The sequence below is a fragment of the Camelus dromedarius genome, chromosome 24, assembly GCF_036321535.1.
Source record: "Camelus dromedarius isolate mCamDro1 chromosome 24, mCamDro1.pat, whole genome shotgun sequence".
Lineage (NCBI taxonomy): Eukaryota > Metazoa > Chordata > Mammalia > Artiodactyla > Camelidae > Camelus > Camelus dromedarius.
Window position 1 is genome coordinate 6,115,208 of NC_087459.1, and position 23,522 is coordinate 6,138,729.

At 47.7% G+C, this 23,522-nt stretch overlaps 1 protein-coding gene across 10 annotated transcripts in view; it reads right to left on the bottom strand.

Annotated features, from left to right (window-relative positions):
• The window catches only part of RBFOX1 (RNA binding fox-1 homolog 1), a 1,985,071-nt gene that overhangs the window by 1,496,822 nt on the left and 464,727 nt on the right, over positions 1 to 23,522 (bottom strand). For all 10 annotated transcript variants that reach the window (XM_064478203.1, XM_031433195.2, XM_064478206.1 and 7 more), the window contains exon 4: positions 5,448 to 5,480. In XM_064478203.1, coding sequence (XP_064334273.1) covers positions 5,448 to 5,480 — 33 coding nt within the window. The remainder of the gene's footprint in view (positions 1 to 5,447; positions 5,481 to 23,522) is intronic.

Consider the following 23,522-nt stretch of genomic DNA (forward strand, 5'->3'; position numbering starts at 1 on the left):
CTCCATAGATATCCCACTCCTATCTAGGCTCACTTTTATTTGAACCCAGATGCAAAATTTAAGGAACATGGAGCAGGGTTTACGGAGAGGGCTTTGCTCTTATGAGAACGGTGGCCCTCATGAAACAAGTGACACTATACCTCTTATGCTATACGCCCCTTCTCCATCATACTGGACCTTACATTCTTTGAGGGTAGGATTGTATGTCTAAGTTGTGTGTGTATCCCAGGGCCTAGTGCTTTGCCTAGAATGTAGGAGCTGTCACTTAGATGTCCATCAGGTTTTAAAAAGGTTAACTGTATCTCCAACTGAGAGTTTGGAGCCCTTGAATTAAGACCTGATGACTTTTTAAAGGTTCTTTAAGCATTCTTTTGAGCTGGCTTCAAGGACAGAGATGACTATCACAGTGTGATTGGCTAAATTAGACAAGGCCAAGTAGGCCCACTGGAAAGTATTGCTGCTTTTTAAGTGGATCTCGTCCTTGACGGAGCGAAGAAGGCCATGAACTCCAGCGTGAATTAAGCCACGTTAGTCAACTTCTGCCTGCTTAGGGTCTAGGCCAGCTGCTATGCAAAATCACCACAGCAAGTTTCAAAGCCATGGGCCTCAACATAAATTTCTAGTTATCTATTTATTGGCTTACTTTGCACAAAAGATAAAGGACAGAGGGTTGTGAGAGGAAGCCAAGCAACAATTGTTGGTCATCTGCTCTGTGCCAGGTACTGTCTTAAGCACTGCATACAGATTATCAAATTTTAAAATTCAGGTCAATCTTCTGGCGTGGTTTTCATCATCCCCATTTTACTGATAAGAGACTTACTCAGCAGTTAAGCGACTTGCCGGCAGGCACATAACTTGTAAGTTGTGGACCCATGATTCATGTGTCATCTCTAAGACCCCAAAGCTCGTGTTTTTCCCACTGAAACCCATTGGGTATAATAGCACCATCTCCCCTTGTGAAATGTTCTGGCTTCTATAGTGACTGGTCTGTTTACAGCAAAAGAAACTCTGTCCCTTTCCAAAAGCACTGGTTTCTCTCCAAATGGGCCAGAGTATTCTAAGAGGCTCTGCAGCCCCTGGATCTGCTTTCCTGAGTCTCAGGATTGAGATAGGAAGAATACAGGATTCCTCGGCCTAGGATAAAATCTCCTTCTGGATGGAAAAAGGGGTCGGTGGATGCAAGATTCCACCTACATTTCCTGAAGGCCACTGGGTTCTGCCACCTGCACGGTTTGCACTGCAGGTACTCGGGATAGCAGAACTGTAATATCAATCAACCCCAGTTCGATTGCTTTGCTATGAAATAGGAGCAGGTCAATTCATCAAAATTGAGGCCCTCCACTGGGTTTCTATTGCCATTAAACTATCAACAGGAAATCATTAAGGTGAGGCCAGAAACCAACTGGTAACTGAAAAGAAATGATTTTTTTTTCTTCTTTAAACATCCTCGCCTGCAACCTTCTTTATTTGGCTGTCAGCAGAGCCACCATGGGGCTGGGGCTCAGAACTCTGCGTTACTGTGCAGTTGGTGGTGGAGAGAACTCAGACGGAGGCATCTGCAATCCAACGGTTACTTGGTTCTCTCTCAGCAGGGCAAGCTGCGTGACGATAAATAGGGGGGGAATGTGTATGCATTTGTGCGATAAAACAGGCTTAATGATTCTGAAGGGGAAAGAGTCCAGGAGACATCCAGGAGCAACTCAGGAACAAAATGGAACCATGCAGGGCCAATTAATGTGCAAATATGTGTGTGCTGAACTTGCATTCCATTCATCATGTAGACATGGAAATTGGGCCATTTATCTGCTATATTATGTATGTGACATCTTAGTTTGGTTCTTACAGGCTGCTCGGGGACAAAGGGCCATGTGCTTTGCGGCTAGCAGAGGGAGTTTAAGATAAATTCTTCAGCTGTCATAAACATCGCTGGGCAGAATTTGGTCAGAAGATAAAGCTCTTTCCTCTGCAGGGTTTTAACATTTCTCAGTAGTCCATGTGCCATCTTATTAAAACTGTGTGTGGTGCAGGGAGGGGTGGCACATGCCACGAAAAATTATTGGCACAAACAGCTCGCTGTCATGTTTTCAAAGTCCAGATTTAGCAAACGTTATTCACGTATTCACTGTCAATCTGCAGAGAGAAAGGAACTGGGCAAAGCCATTCATTCTCCCTGATTCTGTGGGTTTGTAATTTTTCTTGTCTCCTCTACAGGTGGGGTCTGTTCTGCTTAAATGACAACTGTTTGTACTCAGGGAAGAAAAGAAAGTCATTTGAGAAGGAAAAGGACCTCGCAGAAGCACTTTCCCAGAGCCACCTTTATTTACCTAACAGGACGTGGTATGAATATGGATCATGCATTAAATAACGGTGATCGCTTGCTTTGATGAATTGCCATTAGAAATTCAATTAATAAAAGGTTACCTCCCTGCAGTAGTGCAAAAAAATATGATCTGGCTGCAACAATTACAATTTAGCCTTAGAAACAGGGGTTAGGAGAAACAAAAACTTGTGTGTGTGTGTGTGCTTTAAACCTGTTTTACTGCAGTAAAAATGAATGGATGAATAAATGTGTGAATGAATGGGTAAAGTCAGGCTATTTCTGATCGACAGTTTTGTTTATATGCTAAGAGCTCCTGTACTTCCTTATTCCCTTTTTTCCACTTCTCCCACTTGATCATCTTTTTTTTTCATTGTCCTGTTTTACACTTTTTGTGTTGTTTCCTTTGTTTTTGCTGCTTTTTTTAAACCAAGTAGCTTCATTGTTTCCCTTAGAATACAAATTATATACTTTAAAGCACACACATCTTGAGTGTAGAGAGCTCTATAAGTTTTACATATGATGGTAACCTATATAACCACAGCTAGATTAATGTGGTGCACATTCCCATCTCCTCCAGACTGGCTCTTTCGTGCCCCTACCCAGATGTAACCACTACCATTACTTTTATCACCAGAGATTAGGTACTGTTTTTTATGTATGTCAATGAAATCATACAGGCTGCATTTTTTAACTCTGAATTTTTTTTTAACTCACAATTATGTCTCTGAAATTCATACAGGCTGTTTCATATACCCATTGATAATTCTTCTTGATTACTATCTTGTATTCTGTTGCAATTTATTTATTTATTGTCCTGTTCATGGACATTTACTTTGTTTCCATTTATTGGCTATGATAAATAAAGCTTCTGTGAACATTATTGTCTACATCTTTTGGTGGACATAAGCACTCGTCTCTCTTGAGCACAAGGAGGAGTGGAATTGTTAGATCATTAAACATTATTTCACCAATGTTTAAAGTACTGCCAATTCTCCAAAACTCCATTTTTTCATCTGAAAATGGTGGTAACAAATATCCTGCTATGTGTGATATATGTGAAACTGAAAAGCGGAAACAGGTGGAAAGGTGTTTTATTGTTGATTGTTTGCTTTAAATGCCGAATATAGCACAAATGTGAGACTGTGCCTGGGGGAAAGGCCGATGGAAGATCACAGGGAACAGGCATCGCTCCTTGGTGCTGACCCCAGAGCACTAAGACACAGGCAGGTATGATCTAGAAAGTAGAATCAGCCCTTAAGCAGTGGCAAAGTTAACATTTATCAAACACCCACTCTGGGTCGTTTACATGCTGTTATGAACTGAATGTTTGTGTCCTTAAAATTCATATACTGAAATTCTAACCCCCTAGGTGGTAATATTAGGAGGCTGGGCTTTTGGAGGTCACCAGGTCATGAGGGTGGAGCCCTCATGAATGGGATTAGCGCCTTTTATAGGAAAAGACTGTGGAACTTGCTTGTCTTTCTGCTTTCCTGCCATGTGAGGCTATAACCAGAAGGTGGCTATCCGCAAACCAGGAAGAGAGTCCTCACCAGACACCAGATATTCTGGTACCTTGCTCTTGGACTTCTCAACCCTCAGAACTGTGAGTAACAAATTTCTGCTGTTTGAGTCACCCAGTCTGTGCTATCTTGTTAGAGCAGCTTGAACTAAGACACATGGCAGTGAATAGCCAGCACTTTGTACCCTGCCAGACACAATGACACATCCCAGCTCTGGGGGAAGGTACAGCCCAGTAGAGCACATTTTTAGCACACAGGAGGTCCTGGGTTCAATCTCCAGTACCTCCATGAAAAATAAAATCCCATCTCTATCACTCATTAGCTGATTGGCTCCAGGAAAGTCACTGAGTCTTTCTGAGCCTCAGTCTATTCTTCTGTAAAATGGGGATCATAACAGCTCATGCAGCCCGAGATTTTTGTGAGGATTTTACAAGGTGATGCATGTGAACCCTTTACATAGTAAATGGTGCTGGACACATGGAAACCGGTAGTCTGCTTAAAGTAAGCCAAAAGACTCAACAACCTCATGTGATGTGTGCTGCCGTTCTCATTCTGAAAATGAGGAAGCTAACTTTGGGTAGACACATGACTGGCTCATGTCATGGGTCACAAGATCATTGGGAAGCAGGTGATGCTAGGGGCTCCTTACCCCACCGCAACCTTCTGGTTCCTGGCCCCCTTCCCCCTGTTCCTGCAGTGACCTGCCTCACTCGGTATCTAAAGTAACAGTCCATTAATACACCACAGTTCCTGGAAAACTTCTGCACACCAAGCCATCCTATCCACGAATGTAGACATTTGCACTGGAGATTCCTCTCTTTGCAGAGGTCTCCCCTTCCATTTTGTAGAACATTGACAGAATCTGCCCTCCTTATTCCGTATTACCCTCCAACAACCGTGTGATGGCTCCAAAGAAGGTGTAACTATCCTCACAGAGTACGTGAGGAAAGCTAAGTCTCGCAGTTAAAGTGATGCACGACGTCACACAGAACCCCGGGCTCCTGGGGCCCAGGTCCATGTTCTTTGCTCTACACACCCAGTAACTTGGAACAATGGCTCCATGGCCCTGGATATATTTTGAAGGTGCCCATTGAGTGACACCATGCCCAATTCCCCATGGATGGTCACCTTGCTGGTGACCTCTGACCAACATCTTTCTTATTTACCTGTTCCCAGCATCAGCCACCATTCCCTTAATTCCCCAGAGGTTGAACAGGGAGAGGACAAAGAGGAAAGGAATGGAAAACACCAGGGAGACAGAGGGACGTCTCACTGCTGAAGCAAGGGCTTGTCTCAATGGGGCTAGCATCCTCAAGTGTAGATACAGACTCTGAAGTCACCAGGACTGACACAGCAGGCAATCCAGCTTTGAAACCATCAACCATCTTCACCTGGCTACTCAATGTACCCTCCATAAAGAGTACCAGGGGTGACCTGGTCTGCTCCAAACCCAGCATCGTGGAGACCACACAGCTGACAGCACACCATCCAAAGCACCAGGAGACTATGCAGAGCAGAATCACAACCAGGACGCCTATGTCACCACATCACCAAAGCAAACCATTTCAAAATGCCCTCCGAAGAGACAGCAAAACCACATCTCCTACCTCAGCTTCGCTGGCAGCCAGGCTTCCCGAAACCTGCAAGTTAAAGGAAAAAAAGACATTAGCATTGATTCAACAAGAAGGTAATTAGATTAATTGTCTTTTTAAAGGAACTGGCATCAATAATTTGTTATGACCCTAGGGGACAATGGGTGTGAGAGACACACACACACACACACACACACACACACACAGACACACACACAGAGGTACTTTTTCTTCTAGCAAACACAGGAACAAGATTTGTTTTTCCAGTCCTGTGTATAAGGTGAAGAGGATAATTAATATTTTCAACACATTATAACAACCTTGCCAGGAAAAAAAAGAAGGAGAGCTGTGTGCAATGCCGGGCACTGATAATGATTAAATGAACACCAAAAAAGCAAAGGTATTGAAGACATTGAGGTGTTGTTTTTCCTCCTTAAAGTTTCATGTCAGTGTTATGAGAAGGTAAAACTACAAACTACAGCCAACAACAGCCTTCTGTTCCCAAAATGCCTCAAAATATTGTGAAATAAAGAGTGGTGCCAGGCACTGTGCCACATTCTTCACAGTGACTGTCGTTTCATCCTCAGACCAACTTTTATCATCCCATTTCATAGATGAGACTATGGTGCTTAGAAAAGTTAAATAATTTTTCCAAGTTCAGAACATTATTATGTAGAGGAAGTTAGATTTAAACACAAGATAAAGTCACATAGACTTTCAGGCTCCTGCTCACAGCCCATTCGGTATTAAAGGATTTGATTTAGACTCCACCCATCACCCTTCCTATATGCCTAGACGGAATCTCCTACAAGGGCAGATAAGGGGGTTTTTTTCCCCCTAATAAATCCAGGATTTCTCTGCCCTGCAACTTTCTATGTATACCTGAGGTTGACCTGGCCATCCTCAACCGTATTTTCCTACTGAACTGTGTCCACCCCCAACCCAAATTCATGAAGCTGTAACCCACAATGTGATGATATTTGCAGATGGGTCTTTGGAAGGCAATTAGGTTTGGATGAGGTCATGAGAGTGAGGCCCCACAATAGGATTAGTGCCCTTCTGAGGCACCAAAGTTTGCATTCTGTCCCTCTCTCTCCCCACCTGCATGCACCAAGGGAAGGCCACAGAAAGACACAGCAAGAAGGCAGCCATCAAAACCCAAGGAGAAGGCTCTCACCAGACACCAACCCTGCTGGCTCCTTGACGGTGGACTTCCGGCCTCCAGAACTGTGAGAAGTAAACTCCTGTGGTTTAATACATCCAGTCTATGGTATTTTGTTAAGGCCACCCAAGCTGATTAGACAGACCAATGCCAGCTCACAGCTGGGAATCCAGTTAAGGACTTCATAATGCATGGGTTCCTGAGTTAGACACCCACCCCCTGTAGTTCACACTGGCCGGGCTCCCAGCACCCCCATGCTCAACTCCCAGGTATCAGACCAGCCCTCACCTAAGCCATCAGCTCCAGAAGTAGCTCGGGCAGTGCCTGCTGCCCACTGGGCAGCTTTCACGCATCATTAGCCTACCGAATGGGAGGCCAGCCTTCAGACTGACCTCAGCCAAGAGGATGCATTGGCTGTGGCCTGAGGCTTAACAAGGCGTGAATCCCAGGGCCAGCCCAGGAGAAACCTCCAAGGTGTGATGAATGTCAGAGTCTGGGACCTCCCATCCTGTCCCTCTGTCCTTTCAGAGCTGGGGCTGGGAGAGCAGCTGATTACAAAGCAAAGCTATGGGCCACATCCCTAAAGCAGCCACGCAGAAGATCTCTTGCTACATAACTGTGTGTGTGTGTGTGTGTGTGTGTGTGTGTGTGTGTGTGTGTGCGCGCGCACGCGTGTGCATTTCCCTACTATAAACCAACAGGAATTTGTGAGGGATAAGCTTGCTACTCAATAGCTGCAGGTCTTAGACAGCACGTGGGCAACACAGTCCTCAGCTGACTTCTCTAATTTCCTCCACTTCGTAATCTCAGTGTGTATCTCCTAACTGTGCATTTTGGGTCATACAACCCCTTTCATTCCCTTCAACAGACAAGCCCACTTCTTGCTGTACCTTAGATAAATGCGCACCAACAACAAGAGGCGAGGCCTGGCGGCTCCCTGCAGCATTGTCCACAGTAACAATACATTTCTAAAACACTTTAAATGTCCACAGATAAAAGAATGGCTAAAATACAGGGTTTGAACACGCCCACACCTCCAGGGAACAGGCAAGTGATAGAAGTGTATAAAGTGAATGGCCTGCCAGGCAATAGGGAATGGTGAGGTCTGTGGAGAAACTCAAGATGCCTACTTTCCCTAAAGCCATTTGCATTCAATTTATAAAAAGGCAAAAAATACAGTTTTAGCTAAACATGATACATATATAGTCCAGATGTGGATGCTGGACTGCCAGTTTACAATCCTTTAAGCCAAATCAATTAGAGTCCATCCATATTATAAAATATTATGCTGCAGTTAGAATACATGGAGTGAATCCTAATGTTCTGCCAGGAAAAACTCGGTAACAAACACTGTTAATGGACAAGGAGAACAGTACTCATAAGATGGTACCAATATTAGAAAAAAATAACTGAAGTATATGTACATCATATATTCCTATAACTGAGCAGAAACCTATGGGGCCTTCCTGGGACAGACCCCCTCCCCCATATCCTCTTCTGTAGCTCCTCTCTGAAGTACCCAGATAATAGTATCTCATGCACATTTCCCGAGTTGTTTTACAGTTGCTAAAACCCCCACCAAATAGGAGAAGTTAACTACTTGATGACTATGAGCGCATAGCCCCAGACCTACTGGTGTCCAAGGATTAGTAATGTTAACCCCTGTGACACCGCCCTGTCACCTCACCATCAACCAGTCAGAGAAGTGTGCACGAGCTGATCACATACCCTATGATCCCTTCCCTCATCTGGCCTTTAAAAATGCTTCCCTGAAACCCACTGGGGAATTGGGGTACCTTGGACTCCTTGCTTGGCACCCTGCAGTTAACGCTACATTTTCCTTCACCACAACCTGGTATCAGTAGATTGGCTTTACCGGGCACAGGAGAGTGAACCCAAGTTTGGTTTGATTTAACATTCCTCCTCCCATCCTCACCTCCCCCACAAGACACACGAACAGATATATGTCTAAAAAATGTCTGGGACGATATACATATGAAACCAACAGAAGTTTTATCTCCGAGGAGGAATCTGGAATTTGACTGGGACTTGATGGTTCGAGGAAAGTCATGGGGAACTTTTTCTGAATTGCTTGAAAGTTTTTCATTGAGAATGTATCCATGTACTATTTGTTAAACTAAACATAAAATTTAAACATGATTAAAAAAAAAAAAAGCTTTACAGTTCCTCAAGGTTAATAACAGACTTTACAGAAAGGTTGGCTTGTCTCACTGAAGAGAGGACTAAAAACAGCTCTCTCACTCATTCATATACATGGTGACACAGAGTAGAAGGTGGGTCATATGGTGATAATGGCAATAGGGAGTGGTGGGGCTTGTGGCCAACTGGAGACAGATCATATTCATTTATGATTTATAATTCTATGTACTGGATAAATAAATGCTGAAATTTATTGGAATCCTCTATCTGCTGCATTCTCGATCAATTTATGATTAGGTTAGATTCACTTCCAACACCTGTAGGTCAGTGTTATTCAGGAACACGGCACCCACAGACCTCGGGGCCTGCCTGTAAGCCGCTGTCGCATGTGGGGCAGATAGAGGACTGCGGAGGCCAACTGGTGAGTGAGGGTTCTTTAAGGGCTGCAGGTACCAGGCTGAGGCATTTGGCTTTTATCTTGTCAGCAGCAGCAGCCATCAGAGGGTCCCCAGCGGGGGGCTGATATGATTAGAGCCGTGTTTGAGGTGGGCCATTCTGTGGACCAGCACAGGGCACAGAAGCGATGCAGGAAACTCCCAGCAGGACATTCCTTAGAGCTTTGTTCCAGCGATTCCCCATCCCTTTAATCATTTCCGCCTTCCACTTCTTCCCTTTTTCTAACTGCGTTTGAAATCGCCAAGGCCAACATTAAGGGTTTCCTCCTCGCTTGTGCCAGGAACTTGATGTACGAGATCCTTTCAGTCCTCACCACAACCCGCCCTAGGCGCTGGTTCTGATGCCATTTTTTCAGATGGTGAAACTGAGGCTGGGATTCTCAGTTCCTTTCCTAGGCCCACAGTGGGCAGTGCCAGAGGCAGGGCTTGAACCCAGGTCAGGCTCCAAAACTGCCCTCAAAACCCATGCAAGGATTTTGCCCCTGGAGATACGGATTCTTGCTGGGCCATCCCACAAACTAAAAGACGTGAGGATGGAGTTCATTGATAGACGGGTGATGTGTGTTCAGGCACACCCGCCTGGTCTCCCTCCACACCTGTGTCTGAGATGCCCCAGTACCACCTGGGGTTCTGGTGCTCCAGACCATTCAGCTGTCTGTGCTGAGCGTGCTGGGTACCACTCTGCCACTTTTGCAGGGTCCCTTTTGGTCGCCTGGGATAGCAACCACTCAAAATAGCTTAAGGACACGAAAGAATTCATTAGCTCATTCCACTGATAGAGTTCACTTTAAATGGATCCAGATAAGGATCAAAGAGGTTAAATTACTTCTCTGGCAAGTGGTAGAGCAAGAAACTGAACCTAGGTCCCTGTAATTCGAGACTCCTTGGCAGTACTCCCACGCACAAATTCAGGGACGCGGTAATCGTGCGCTGCTCCCTATCTGGACGTTAACCCATCCTGTTCTCATGGAATAATGCATGTTCTCTGCCTCCTGCTTCCTCTCATCTCCTTCCTTCCTCCAGGATTCACTGTGGGGTCCCCATGGTTGATGATGACACAAAATGGCCTGCCAGGCAGGAAGACAGAATAATCACATCTCTCCACAAACACTACCTTGTTGTGCCTTCAGATCTGTCTCCCCACCAGCAAATGACACCACTGCACCAAAGGTGAACCCTTTGTCTGTGTGGTCAGGATGTCACCTGATCAGGCATCCCAGCTAGAGGCTGGTGGGGCTGTTACTCACGCACCAGCATCTTGGCGATTTCTTCTACTGACAGTCATCAAATGAAAGTGTCATATCCCTGTGCCCTGTTGTCGACCAGGTGGTGTTTGCCAGGCTGCCAGGTTGTCTTTGGCTTTGAAGGAACTATTTTATGGAAAGTTCTGACCTAGGACAGCACCACCATGAAGGGTCTCTTTTCTCACCAATTATCCTTCAATCTAGTCTCCCCTTCTGGTTCTGTAAGGACACCTCAGGAAGACCCGGAGCTTCCCGACCACCCTCAGGCATGAGAAATCCAGTCTAGCTCAGGGCAAAACTCCCATCTCATATCCAGTTTCATGTCCATCTTCTCCAGACCCCGAACTGACCATGCTGGCCAGGCTTTGACCAATAGGGTTAAATGAGGAGAATGAAGCACCTTGTCTTGTCTTTCTTGCCCTCCTCTCCCCTTACTTTTCTGGTTTTAACAGCTCTGTCATTGGGTCTGAGCTGGTGGATTACACAGAAAGGGCACATTCCTTCCCGCCTGAGCATGCAACAAATAAAATCATCTGCTATCAATCCTGATTATCAGGCAATTCAGTGGTTACAGATGCCTTCTGTACGGAAGGTGTCCAAATGTTAGCAACTTCGTGGGGTGCAGGTAGATTTTGGGGAGCCCTGTGGGTGCAGGCCTCCTGTAATTGTCAGGGACAAAGATTCAGTGACAAACAAAGCCAAATACATAATGGCTTGACACATGGATATTCACCTCTTGCTCACATAACAGTCCCAGGTGGGAGAAATGCTCTCCTCCACACGATCATTCAGGGATCCAGGCTGCAAGAGGCCTGCCATCTTTCATATGTGGCTTCCAAGGTCACTGTGACCAGAGAGCCAGAAGGATGCAAACATGTGGAGGGCCATGAGTGAGTGGTCTTGGTGGACCAGGCCCACAAGTGCCATGCATCGTTTCAGCTCACATCCTACTGGCTGGAGTTCAGCCACAGAGCCCCATACAATGGCAAGGGGTTTGGACACATGGTCAAGCTACATGAGAGTGAGAAGAGGGATCTGGAGAGCAGAGCTAGCAGCCCTGGCCACACCTCCTCACTGCAGCATGACGTTCCCCAAGATCCCTCTACACGGTTCCCTGATAGAAAATCCACTTCCACTCCACCTCCCCCAGTTTCTCCTAGTGATAGAATTCCAGCAGACAACGCAGTCTGTTGTTGCAGAGGTCCCCGCACCTCGCAGCTGGTCCTCTTGAGGGCACCAGCCATGCGGCTCAAATCCAGCAGGAAGCCAATGAGTCCTTTTGCAGGAGCAGAGATTGAAGCTGTCCCTCCCTCCACACCCCCTCTCTCCTATTTTCTTCTTCCGCTGCTCGAATAAGCAGAAAGGGGAGATGAGAAGCAGCACCAGCAGACTGAGTCCTCTTCTTGCTGGCTTTCCAGTGTCATGAGAAATCCCCTCAGAGCTCAGCGTTTCTTCAGGTTGACACTGATAACTCGCCACTCTCCCCCAAATCCTCTGTGATCTTCTGCTTATGTATCTATTCCGTGCTGCTAACAGCAGAGCTGGCCTGTCCCCTCTCAAAGAGCCCTGAGGAGGTTCCTGGACCCACTGTGTCTGGCCCTCTTTCAAGTGTGACAGACGCTCAGCATTCCTTTGCCTTCCGTTAGGGTCCGAACAATCTACTCTGGGCCAACACGAAATGTCTTAACAGTCACCTTGGCCAAGGAGTCCTGCAAAGGGTTGTGAATTTGTCACCAAACTGGGTCAGCTCTTTCTGTGAATGGATTGAATCACTGGGTTGTTTTCACTGGCGTAAACAGAATACCTTAAAGTGCTATCATTGAAGGGTGGTGAAGCAGAACGAAGCGTGTGGAACAAGACACGTGGGCTTCCTGCCACGCCACAGCTGGGTGGCTTTGAGAAGGTCACTGCCCTGATCTGAGAGAGTTGATTTCTCTATCAGCTCTCAGGTGGCGTGGATTCTGTGTTATCTCGTGAATAGTGAACACTGGCATCTACCTGCCACGTGTCCCTCCCCGGACAACACTAGGGACTCTAAGCAAGTTGTGGAGTTGAATTCTGGGATCCAAATCCACTTTGCCTTCTCTCTAGGTATGTCATCCTGGACACATGTGGAGACTGAAGCAGGCCATGTGTTCTTTGGTGCTTCTCCCGTTGAGAGGTGGGGTCTATGGTCCCCACCCTTGAAACCCTGACCAGCGGGTTACAGCAGATGGGATGCTGTGCCAGTTCTGGGCCAGCCTTTAAAAACCGACACTCCCACGGCTGTGCAGCAGAGTTCTCTCTGGGCGCCCTCAGCTGCCCACCAGAGGTCTGACCTCCCTGAGACCGCCATGCTGAAAAGGCCACATAAAGGCACTTTGATGGATACTGTAGGCTGAGCTTGGACCTCCAACCTTCCTGGCTGGTGCCCAGCTGTCTCGGACCCTCCAGGCAGTCCATCTGTCAGCTGATACCACCAAGAATCCTCAGTCGACCCAGGCCCAGCACGCCCTGCCCAGATCCCTGACCCACAAACCTTTAGCTGTAATAAATGGTTGCTGTTTTGAGCCACTAAGTTTTGGGGTACTTTGATACACAGCAAAAGATGATCACAACACAAGATATTTATCCTCTCTAAGCCTGTGATTTTATACTTGTGAGAAAGAAAATATGTTTTTACAAGATTGTTCTAAGAATTAGGCAAACAATGTATGTTTAAAGTGCTTGACCCTGTCCTTGGCACACAGCAAGCTGTGAGTTTTACCTTTCCTTTCATAAAACCACGAGCACGTGGGCTGTTCTTTGTGCATTTCCCACAGGCAATAGTCTTGATTTACTGTCAAGCGATGATTCTCAGAGCACCCAATTTGATTTCCAGCTGGTAAAAGGTATGTGGGTTGCTCTGGAGTCAGAAATACCTGGGCTTATAAATCCTTGCTCTACCACCTACAAGCCGTGTGCATGACCGAGAGAGCTACCTTCCTTCTCTGAGCCTCAGTCTCCCCACTTGGAAAGCAGATACAAAAATCTACCTCGCTGCCTTTTGGGCATGAATTCAATGGGAAAGTCTGGCCTAGAGTTGGAGGTCGAGAATGACTAACTGTAGGTTTAGTTAGTTTGGTGTCGCAACTGTTACAGAAGCAGCAGTCGTAACACTCGATATTTTGGGCTCCACTGCATTTAATGGAGCAGCTTGTGAACAGACCACCTAAAGGGGTATTTCTAAAAGCAGCCAGTGTCTGCTCTCCTCACCGTCCCTCTCCTCTGTTCTAGCCCAGCACTTGGTTCCAGCCACTGAGCTGCCAGAACTCAGCCCAGATTTTTAAAATGTGAGTGTAAAAAGGGAAAGAGTCCATTCACAGATGATATGCAGTATTCCCCTCCAAAACCAAATTCTGTAGGCTCAGAATGTCCAATGAACAAACATCTCTTAGAATTCTTCTAGAAAATGCACAAGGTTTCTCTTAATAACTCTCACTGTCAGAAATGAAATATTTACATGCACTTGCTTCAAAACCCTGGCAGCTTGCAACCTAAGAATAGTTTTACTTATGGTGATGAACAACTAACTACTTTGGGCCCATCTTGTAGATGGTTCTGAGAGGAGAAAAAGGGTGCAGGGTAGGAAAAGCTGAGCTGGGAGGGGCTGACAAATCCCTGCCCTTGATTTGCCCTTGAGGCCGGTGTATTAGGAAGGTTAAAGTGGACCCAGCGCTGGGTTGATGGGGGTCTGAGCTGCGACGAGCCCATCAGTCTCCCTGGCGCGTGCTGGAAAACACCGGGAGATTGCAAACATTATCTGAAGCTTAATTATGAGGCAGACAGGAGGCTGGGTTGACGAGGGGCGGGAGCGCTGGGGCTTCCTGCGCCCTGCCCCCCACCACCCCATCCCCATTCTGTAATCTTTGGGAAAAGTTGCCGCCATTCACATCTCCTTCCAGAGAGCCTCCGTGTTGCTTTTTTGGAGGCCAGGCTGCAAGTTAAAAAAAAAAGGCTCCTAAGATGGTTCTGTTTTCAAATTTAGCTCAGCAATCTGGAAATGTAGTTAAAGATCTTTTTAAAAATCCTACTTCTCTTTGACCCAGTAACTCTGCTCCCAGGAATCTTTCCTGAGGACAAATTGGAAATAAAGCAAAAGCTTGTGGCATAAACTAATGTTTTGTAACATTTTTGTGATGGAAAAAAAAAAAAACTGGAAACAACCTAGTTGACCAACAGTTGGGGATTGCCTCAGTGAGCCAAGACATCCCCTTTTCAGGGTCCACTATATGACCACGGAATTGGTGGCCCAATGAAGTTTGAAATAACATGGGAAAATGCTTATGCATGAAGAAAATCACCCAGAACATAAATGACATACACTACATGATCTCGATTATGTTAAAACATGAATAGAAGAAACATGGGAAGGAAATGCCACATATATATATATATATATATATATATATATATATATATATATATATATATATGTATGTATGTATGTATATATAAACTGTTTTTCTTTGGGAGGAAAAACTGGATATTTCATTTTCTTCTTTCTCTTCTCTGTATTTTCCAAGTTTTCTCTACTAAACAAATGTACAGAAAGCTATGAATTAAACACCATCTAGTTCCTGCCAGTCCTTTCAAATATTCTACCTGCTTTCCTAATGATATCTTCCCTAGGGATTGGTGATTCTGGAGCAAAGCTGGCTGTGTGACTCCAAACAGCACAAAACAAAGAGACAAGAAGCTTAACGTGAGTTTTGTGCACTTCCTGAGTCAGGCACTGTTTTGAGACTTCTGTTTACAAACCCTCATTCAGTCTTCAAAGCCTGCCAGGCAGGGGCTATCATCACCATCTCATCGATGATGTGGGAACTAACTAAGGGCCCTGATAAGCTAGGAAAGTTTTCTAGACAACACAGCAGTTAAGAGTCAGGGTGGGAATGTCAGCTCAGGCTAGCCTGACTCCAAACCTGCTCCCCTTCCCTCCTTCACCATCAGCCACAGATGGAGAGAAGCCCAGGTGGTGCCCTGGCTGTCACAGGCCTTCCTTTCAAAGCCCTTGTGGTAAGATTTTATTGCTATGGAAACATCCCTGGACACAATCCCACCCTCCTCCTGCCACCCCCACGATCTCATTTCTTCCAGTGCCTGGAATCCCATAATTGGAGATGCTTCCCCTTAGGTTAGAAAGCCACTGTCACCCTTATCTCTACATGCCCTCTTTGAAAATGTGTATCACGCTGGGAGGGGTCGTAGGGCATAATGCCCAGACAAGAACAAGGTAGATGTTGGGAGAGCACACCCTGGCCTGGGGCATTCTCACACTGGGGACGGGGATACAGGGCATAATCTATAAGCTGGGGATGTGGACATTTGTCATTTTGGGTTGCCCAGCAGCTCACCCCTTTTCTTAAAAACCTCTTAATCTCCATTCCAAGAAGTCGTCTCTCCCCTATCCTGTGTGGTCTTGGTGAGGAGGTGAATTGAGGTGACCCTTTTTATGATTCAGGCATTGAAAGGGCAGAGCCAGTGATTCTTAACACTGCCTGCACTTTGGAGTCACAGGGAGGGAGCCTGGCAAAAGGCAGCTGTCCAGGATGCAGCCACGGGCATTCTTATCTGGGGAGAGGACTGGATGTGGGTATTCACTGAAGCTCTCCAGGTGACTCTGACGAGCAGGCAGGGTTGAGGACCACTAGCCCAGATGCTTCTTCTCAGTCTCCCCAGGACAGTGAGGGGGTACACATAACCAAACACTGACCCCTCACTCCTGAGATCTCAAATTCTTGAGTCAGTGACATGAGGGCAGAAACAAATGGCAGAGGTGCATTCACCCCATGGATGCTGGGGTTCTGCCCAGACCCGTTCTGCTAGGAGGGTATTCCTGCTTCTCGGAACTGCTGAGCCAGTTTAGTTCTTGCCTCCTTCCAAGACAGTACCCCCACCTTCCTACAGATTCTAAGAGCCCCATTCCAACTGATTCTTGTCTGTTGTACCAGGAATGTGGTCACGAGGACACAAAAGGGGACCACCCAGAGGCAGGCAGGAGAGTGTCCGGGACCACTAGACCCTCCTGCTCATAAGTGGTACAAACAACAAACCATCCTCCAAAGATTCAAGCCTCCCCTCCCATCACAGGGAGTTGCCACAGAGAAATGGCTGTCCAGCCAGGGACTACATTTCCCAGGCTCCCCTGCGTCCAGGCAGTGCCATGTGACTAGTTCTCACCAATGGGATGTGACCAAGAGTGATGCACGTCACTTCCAGTCCAAGGAGCTTATGAGGCAGGTATGCCTCTTTTTCTCCAGGCATTTCTGAATACCTTTCTGAATAATTGCCCAGGCATTTCTAAATGTTTCTGGGGCCCTCTGAGGACTGAAAGGAGGGGAACGCTGCAAGATGGAAGAAGCCTGGATCCTGGAATCACCTTATGGAGGGCCAGCCAACCACCAAGGACACCTGCACTGGACTGCTACGAAAGCAAAAAATTAGCTTTATTGTGTTAAAGGATTGCAGCTGGGGGCTGCTTTTCAACAGGGGCTGGTGTCATCCTAATACATCCTATGACTACTGGTGATGATGAAGACGATACAGACAATAATACTGGTGCCTGTAGCTGGTATTTGGATGTTTATAACATGCCAGGCTCTTTGCTAAGGACCTTACCTGTAGTAACGCAGTGGTTCTCAGCCAGGGCTGATTCCCCCCCAGGGAACGGTGGCACTGTCTGGAGACGATTTTAGTTGTCACACTGGGGATGGAGGGGGGAGGGGTTTACTGTTATTTAGTGAGTAAAGGCCAGGGTTGCTGCTAAATGTCCTATAATGCACAGGACAGATTCCCACAACAAAGAATTATCTGGTCCCAAATGGTACTGGTGTTAGAGCCAGAAAACCCTGCAGAAGCTCATCAGATGCTCCTAATCACCCTCAAATCCCATACCATTATCATCCCCATCTTAAAGACACAGAAACAGAGGCCAAGAGAGCTTATGCCAGGTAACACGGCTGGGCAGCTTCCAAGCCAGAATTTGAAACCCAGCAGCCTTAGCCAGATGCCATTCTGCCTCTCCACCCTTGCCCGACCCCCAGGACGCAGCATCTGTGCTCTCTCTATGAAGCCAGACCAGGTCCAGAACACTGGGCTCCCTTTTCCGAGGACTCACTCCAACCATCACCACCATCTCCCAAAGAGGGTCCCCTTGTTGCTACAGACGAGGACGTCATCATCAAGGGAAGTCACCAAGGCAGGCTCTGCGCTGTCAGGCACAGCTGGACAGTAAATGATGAGATTAGCTGGTCAGGCCTGGGGTCTGACTCAGGCTGAAACGGAATGCTGCCTTCAAAACCCAGGGAAGCAAAGGGCAGGGCCAGCTGCACTCCAGGCCAGAGGTCTAGCAGCTACCCCAGGTTTTACTCCTGTCCCCCACCTTTTGGGCAACTTAACTGTACAATCTCTTGACTTGCTATAATTCCCCAGGCAATTCCCATGCCTGGCTGGGAGATCAGAGCTGCCCAATTCAGGACACAAAACCCAACCTGGGGCTGAAATGGTGAGCCTGCTGCTCCTTCTCTCACCCTGGGGTGCCCATTCAGCTCACACCACCTCATCACTGCCTTCTCCCTCCACGTAAGGGGTGACTCAGACATTTGCCAGTCTCTTTTGCTAGGGTAAGTCTGATCAGTAAATATATAATCCCTTTACAGCGTGACAGGTGCTATAACCAAGGTGCCTGTAGTGAGAAGTCTCATGGATCCAGAGAGAACAAGAGCAGAGTGTAAGGAAGAGAGAAAGGAGCCTTGAAGAAGGTGGCATAGAGCTGGGTCTCAGAGGATGGGGAGGAGAGCTCTGAGAAGAGAAAGGTGATACCCAACCCAGATCCCGGTTGTCAGCCCAGTGCATCAATCCCCCAGCTGCTGTGAGCGTTGGCTGCCACCTTGTCTGGAGAATCACACCTCATCCAAAGATGCCAGAGAGGGGAAGCCCTGACTCATGTGTGCCTAGGCGCAACGTGCAGCCGATGACACTAATACAGTGGTATGAGCGTGCATTTTGCTTGCTTCAAGGCATGAAAACTCTGTGGTGCTACTCACACGCCAGGGCTCCCTGTGGGATCAGGCTGAGGCTTGACTTCATCCAAACCACGTCTTTGCTTCGTGCCTCATCCTGCTGCGTTCCCCTGATGGATTCCTCCTAAGACTGCTCCTTCAATACTCATTTGTACAAGAATCACATCTCAGCTCTGCCTCTAGAGAACTTGACCTAAAGCAAGGAGGAAGGGCATTCTAGGCAGCAGGCACCACGTGGGTCAAGGTTTGAAGGCACACACTGAGGTGATTTTGGAAGGTCAGGAAGCTTTTTATGCAATATTGTTAATAATAAAAAATTAACATTTACTAAGGATTATACTATAGGCTATGGAAAAAAAAACTCTGTTCTCAGTACGTTTATTTTTTGGGGGGTAGAATCAGGTTTATTTATTTATCTACTTATTTTTAATAGAGGTACTGGGGATTGAACGCAGGACCTTGTGCATGCTCAGCACACACTCTTACCACTGAGCTATACCCTCCCTGCCCCTGTTCTCAGTATGTTTAAATGTCATCTCAGTCCTCATCACAACTCTAAGATGCAGATTCTTATTGCCTCCAGTTTAAAAACAGTTAGTCCGAGATGAAGTAATCAGCCCTGAGTGGTATGGCTAGTAAATGGCAGAAGGAGATTTGACTTCAGATGAGTCTGAGTACAGAGTCCCTGCTCTCCAAACACAATGTTCCAAGTCTTCAGACAGTCTCAACACCTGGGCAAGACTGTTTCCCCAGTCTGCCCAGCAACGGAGAGTTCCTTTAAAACACCCGCACAGAGGACACCGAGCTTGTGGTTTCTCTGTCACCTTTGAATGAACATGTTCAATGACTCCTTTTAAAAGGACACAGTATTTACAAAGCCAAAATGAAAAGGACAGCATGAAGGAATGCTCAGAACCTTTGATCGCACAGAGATGACATAATTTATGTTCCACCGCCACCGTCTTTGCTCCCCGCACTGCAATCTCGAAATGGAGGAGAAACTTGGTAATTGCTTCAGCCGGGCTGGGCCTGCTTGCTTTTCTTATTACCTTGTCCTGCCTGGTGACCCCTGAGTATTTCATCTTCTTCGGCAGGGCTGGCAGGGTTTAGGAGATCCCTGGCCGAATGGAGGATGCCTCAGAAAGCACACAAGAAGGAAACTGAGGAGGAAGGGTGCGGGAGGGTCAGGCTTAGGCAAAACGCAAGATGAGGGTGATGTGAGCGCACTGGGTGGGCACCGCGGCTGTCTGTCTGAAGGTGAAAGGCAGAGGACCGTGCACCCAGGAAAGGCGGCTCACTTCTGGCTGGGCAACGAGCTACAGCACTGAGCTGAATGACACTGGTCTCCCTCTTGCCTGGTGCGGAACACAATTTAGAATCATGATGATAACTATCAGGAGAGGCGTTATCACAGCAGATTCTGGCACCACAGTCCAGGATTATTGGGATGATTTCTGAGGGTAAGTCAGGGTGCAGGAAAAAGGTCTGGGGACGGAGAAAGTGGCTGGGGGTGCACTCTGCACAGGGAAGCCGGGGTTGACAGGCAGGAGAAGGTTCCAGGTGGCCAGTGCAACCTGACACAAGCAATGTTCCTGTCCAGCCAGGATGCACACCTGCTGTCCCAGCCTCTGAAGAGTCATCTTTCACCAGCTTCTCTCCTAGGTTGAGCTGGCTGTCTCCCTGTCTGGTTACTCACATCTGAGCTCACACTGGGTCTAAGGCCCTCCCTCAGGCAGAGGCAGGTGCAGAAGTTGAGGGGTCAGGCATTGGAGTCACCTGCCCGGGTTCCGTCTCAACCCCACCCCTGACTACCTGTGTGAGCTGAGGCAAGTCCCTTAACTGCTCTGTGCTTCAGTTTCCGCATCTGTTAAATGGGGACCATACGGGGATCTTTAAGGAGGACATTGGTAGCACAGCGAAAGCATTTAGAGCAGCTCTTGGTGCAGAGTAAAGGTGCGGTAAGTGTCTGCTAACATTATGCATGGTTACTGCTACTTCTGCTGCTACCACTGCTGCTTTGTTAAGGGACCTAACACTGGGCCGAGCATACAGGCAGCCAGCAACTGGTACCTTTGCACATTTCCTCTTCCTACTTTGAGGGAGCCCGAAGAACAGAGTTACTGGATCAAAGGACAGGAGCGTGCATGTGTGCCCCTGTGTTCTTCACACACGCCACAATGTCGGCGCCGTCTGCCTTCTGGCAGGTGATCTCCAGCGCTGACTCTTCCCTCACCTCCACCCCACCCATTCTCTCCAGAGAGTTCTCAGCTCCATCCGTGTTGCTCCATCCCACATGCTTAGCCCAAGCATCATCCTCTCTTGTCCGGAGAAGAGGGATAAGACCACTTAACCAGTTAATTGAAAGCCCCTTTCCCCTCTTAGCCACTGGGATTGCAGAGCCACGGAGAGCCCAGATCCCCAGCCCGGGTTCAGAGTAAATAGGATTACCTGGGGTGGTGGGAACTGGTGGAGACAGAAGGTGTTTCAAAACTTAATCAAAAATTAATTAGAAAGAGAAACAAGCCAAAGGACAAACATCTGTGAGCAGATGATGTGCAAAGGCAAACAAATCCGACATATAACATTCCGTTTGAGTTTGCAGCCGGAGCCTGCTGGGCTACACTGGGAGTAGCTGGAAGCGCTTTGAGGGAAACAAAAAGCCTCTGTGTCTACTCCTCGGGAACAAATGACACTGCAGCTCCAAGCTCCAAAGACACGGGAGGAGAGGGCCCATGCCCAGGATCACACAGGAGCTGCAGGGAAGCCACACGTCGGGGAGATGCTAATAAATAATCATCAGAACACACACTAGCTGGTGCATCAGAGTGAGGAGCGTGCATGGGAGAAGCCTGGGAGGCAGCCAGGTCGGGCCTCGCCCTCCCCCACATTGCCTTCCAGACAGGACTGGTGGAGCTGATGGGCCCGCTGGCACCTCACTCACTTCCCTTCCCCAAGGTCTTCTCAGCGTAGCACCTGTCAGCCTCTCTTGGTGGCTCTCTGACCACAGGCTTGTGCTTCTCCATGTACACAGCAGGCTGGACGGGTGTTAGCACTGAGGTCCTGGGAGGGTCCCACAAGTAATGATGGCCTCGGAGCCCCTAGGTGGGACTGCTCAGATGTGGCCCTGCCCAGCGGTCCTCATGGGACTGAGCTCCAGCTGTACACGTGGTGACCTGCCCCTACAAGCGCCTGCATTTACTGGCCTCCTTGCCACCCTCTCCCTTTGCCGACTGCTTCCTGGAACCACCCCCTCCCCTGCATAAGCCATTTATATTCAAAGCCTTACCTTGAGGTCTGCTTCTAGGGATTCAACCAAAGACAAGGATGTTGGTGGGGAACAGACAGGATTAGGGTTAATGACTTGGCGGAGTCAGGGATGCCATGCACAGACCCATCCCTAAGTCAACAAGACCTGCATGGGGACTCTGGTAGTCTCAAGACTCCAGTTTGGATCAACCACCCGGTGACCCCGGTCACTGACATCACCCAGATCTGACACAGGAAGGAAGGGGGAAGGGCACAGCCATTCAAAGAATGACACAGCCGTTAACACCAAGATGGCAGAAGATTCAACTCCCAGCAGGCCCTGAGGCCCAAGACGGCAGGAGATTTGACTTCCAGGAGACCTTGAGCTTCATTATATGCTCACTGTAATGTATTAACATGGTAAATGGCACTCCCACAGGTGGCAGGACAGTTCTGAGGCTGACCATAAAAGGTCAAAAAGTGAGTGGTGACACAGTTCCTAGGAATCCCAGCCCCTTCCCCAAAGAAGTTGGACTAATCCTCCCACTTGTTAGCACAGGAAGTTACTGAGCCCGTAAAAACTAACAAGCTTCGACATCCTCATGGCTGCTCTCCTCACTGAGTGAGACGGACCGCATTCTGTCAATGGAGTATCTGTTTTTTCTTTAAACTGAGCACCCAACCCCCACATCTCGTGGCCTTCCTCTTGCCTTCTGAAACAGCCTGCACTCTGTCTGTGGAGTGTGTATCTCTCTGAATAAGTCTACCTTTACTCAACTGTGGCTCGCTCTTGAATTCTTTCCTGTGTGAAGCCAAGGGCCCACACTTGGCAGGGTGCATCCCAGGGACTCAGCCGAGACCTGGGACATGGCCATATTCTCACCCCACATTTTTCCTGTATCAGATCCACATCACCCCTGAAGTCAGGGCCCTCCACTGTTCTTAAAGTCAGGGAACTCCTCCATGTAGGAAGCTAAACTTGGAAACACCAGTTAAATGTTACCTTATCTCTAACCCTCAGGAGTCTCCAATGAGCCCTGCCCTTTTTCTCTTGACGGGAGACCAAAGACCCAAGGGTTCTTACCTGAGTTTTCTCCTCCCCTCACCTTGCCCGCTGTGGTCTCTCAAACCTGGTGCTCCTGCCCTGCCCCCACCCCCAACTTCTTCTAATGAGCTCCTGCTTCTCCCCACTCAACCAGCATCACCTGCTCCAGGAAGCCTTCTCTGCCCTCCCCACCAGCTCCGACAGCAACCAATGCTTGCCTGTCTCCATAGAGATTCTTGCACAAAGTATAAACATTGGTTTTTCCACAGTCCCTAACGAGACTAGTCTCTTAACCTGAAAACCTGGAGTCTATGGGCTTTTGGTGATTCCTGACCCGGAATCACGTTTGTGTATGTGTGTGTATGTGTTTCTTGGGAGAAGATTCTTTGCTTTTATCTGATTCTCAAAAGGCTTTCCCAAACCAGAAAATGTCCTGGACATTGTGCTAGACTATGAGCTCCTCATGGACCAGATAACGCCTTATGCGGTCTTGAATCGAGTGCACTCCAATGCCAACAATCACAGGCACTTAACTGGCAATACTAACGGCCAATGTACCGTGAGTGTTTATTCTGACCTAAAACCCTATAGGTCTCGATTTGATTGACCCCCATGACAACCCTAAGTGGCGGCTGCCATCTCCGTCAACAGGACAAGGAGAGGCTGTGACAGAGAAGCTGGCCCCAGGCCCCACCGCTGGAAGGCTTGGTGTGGGATTTGAAAGAAGGTAAGTCAG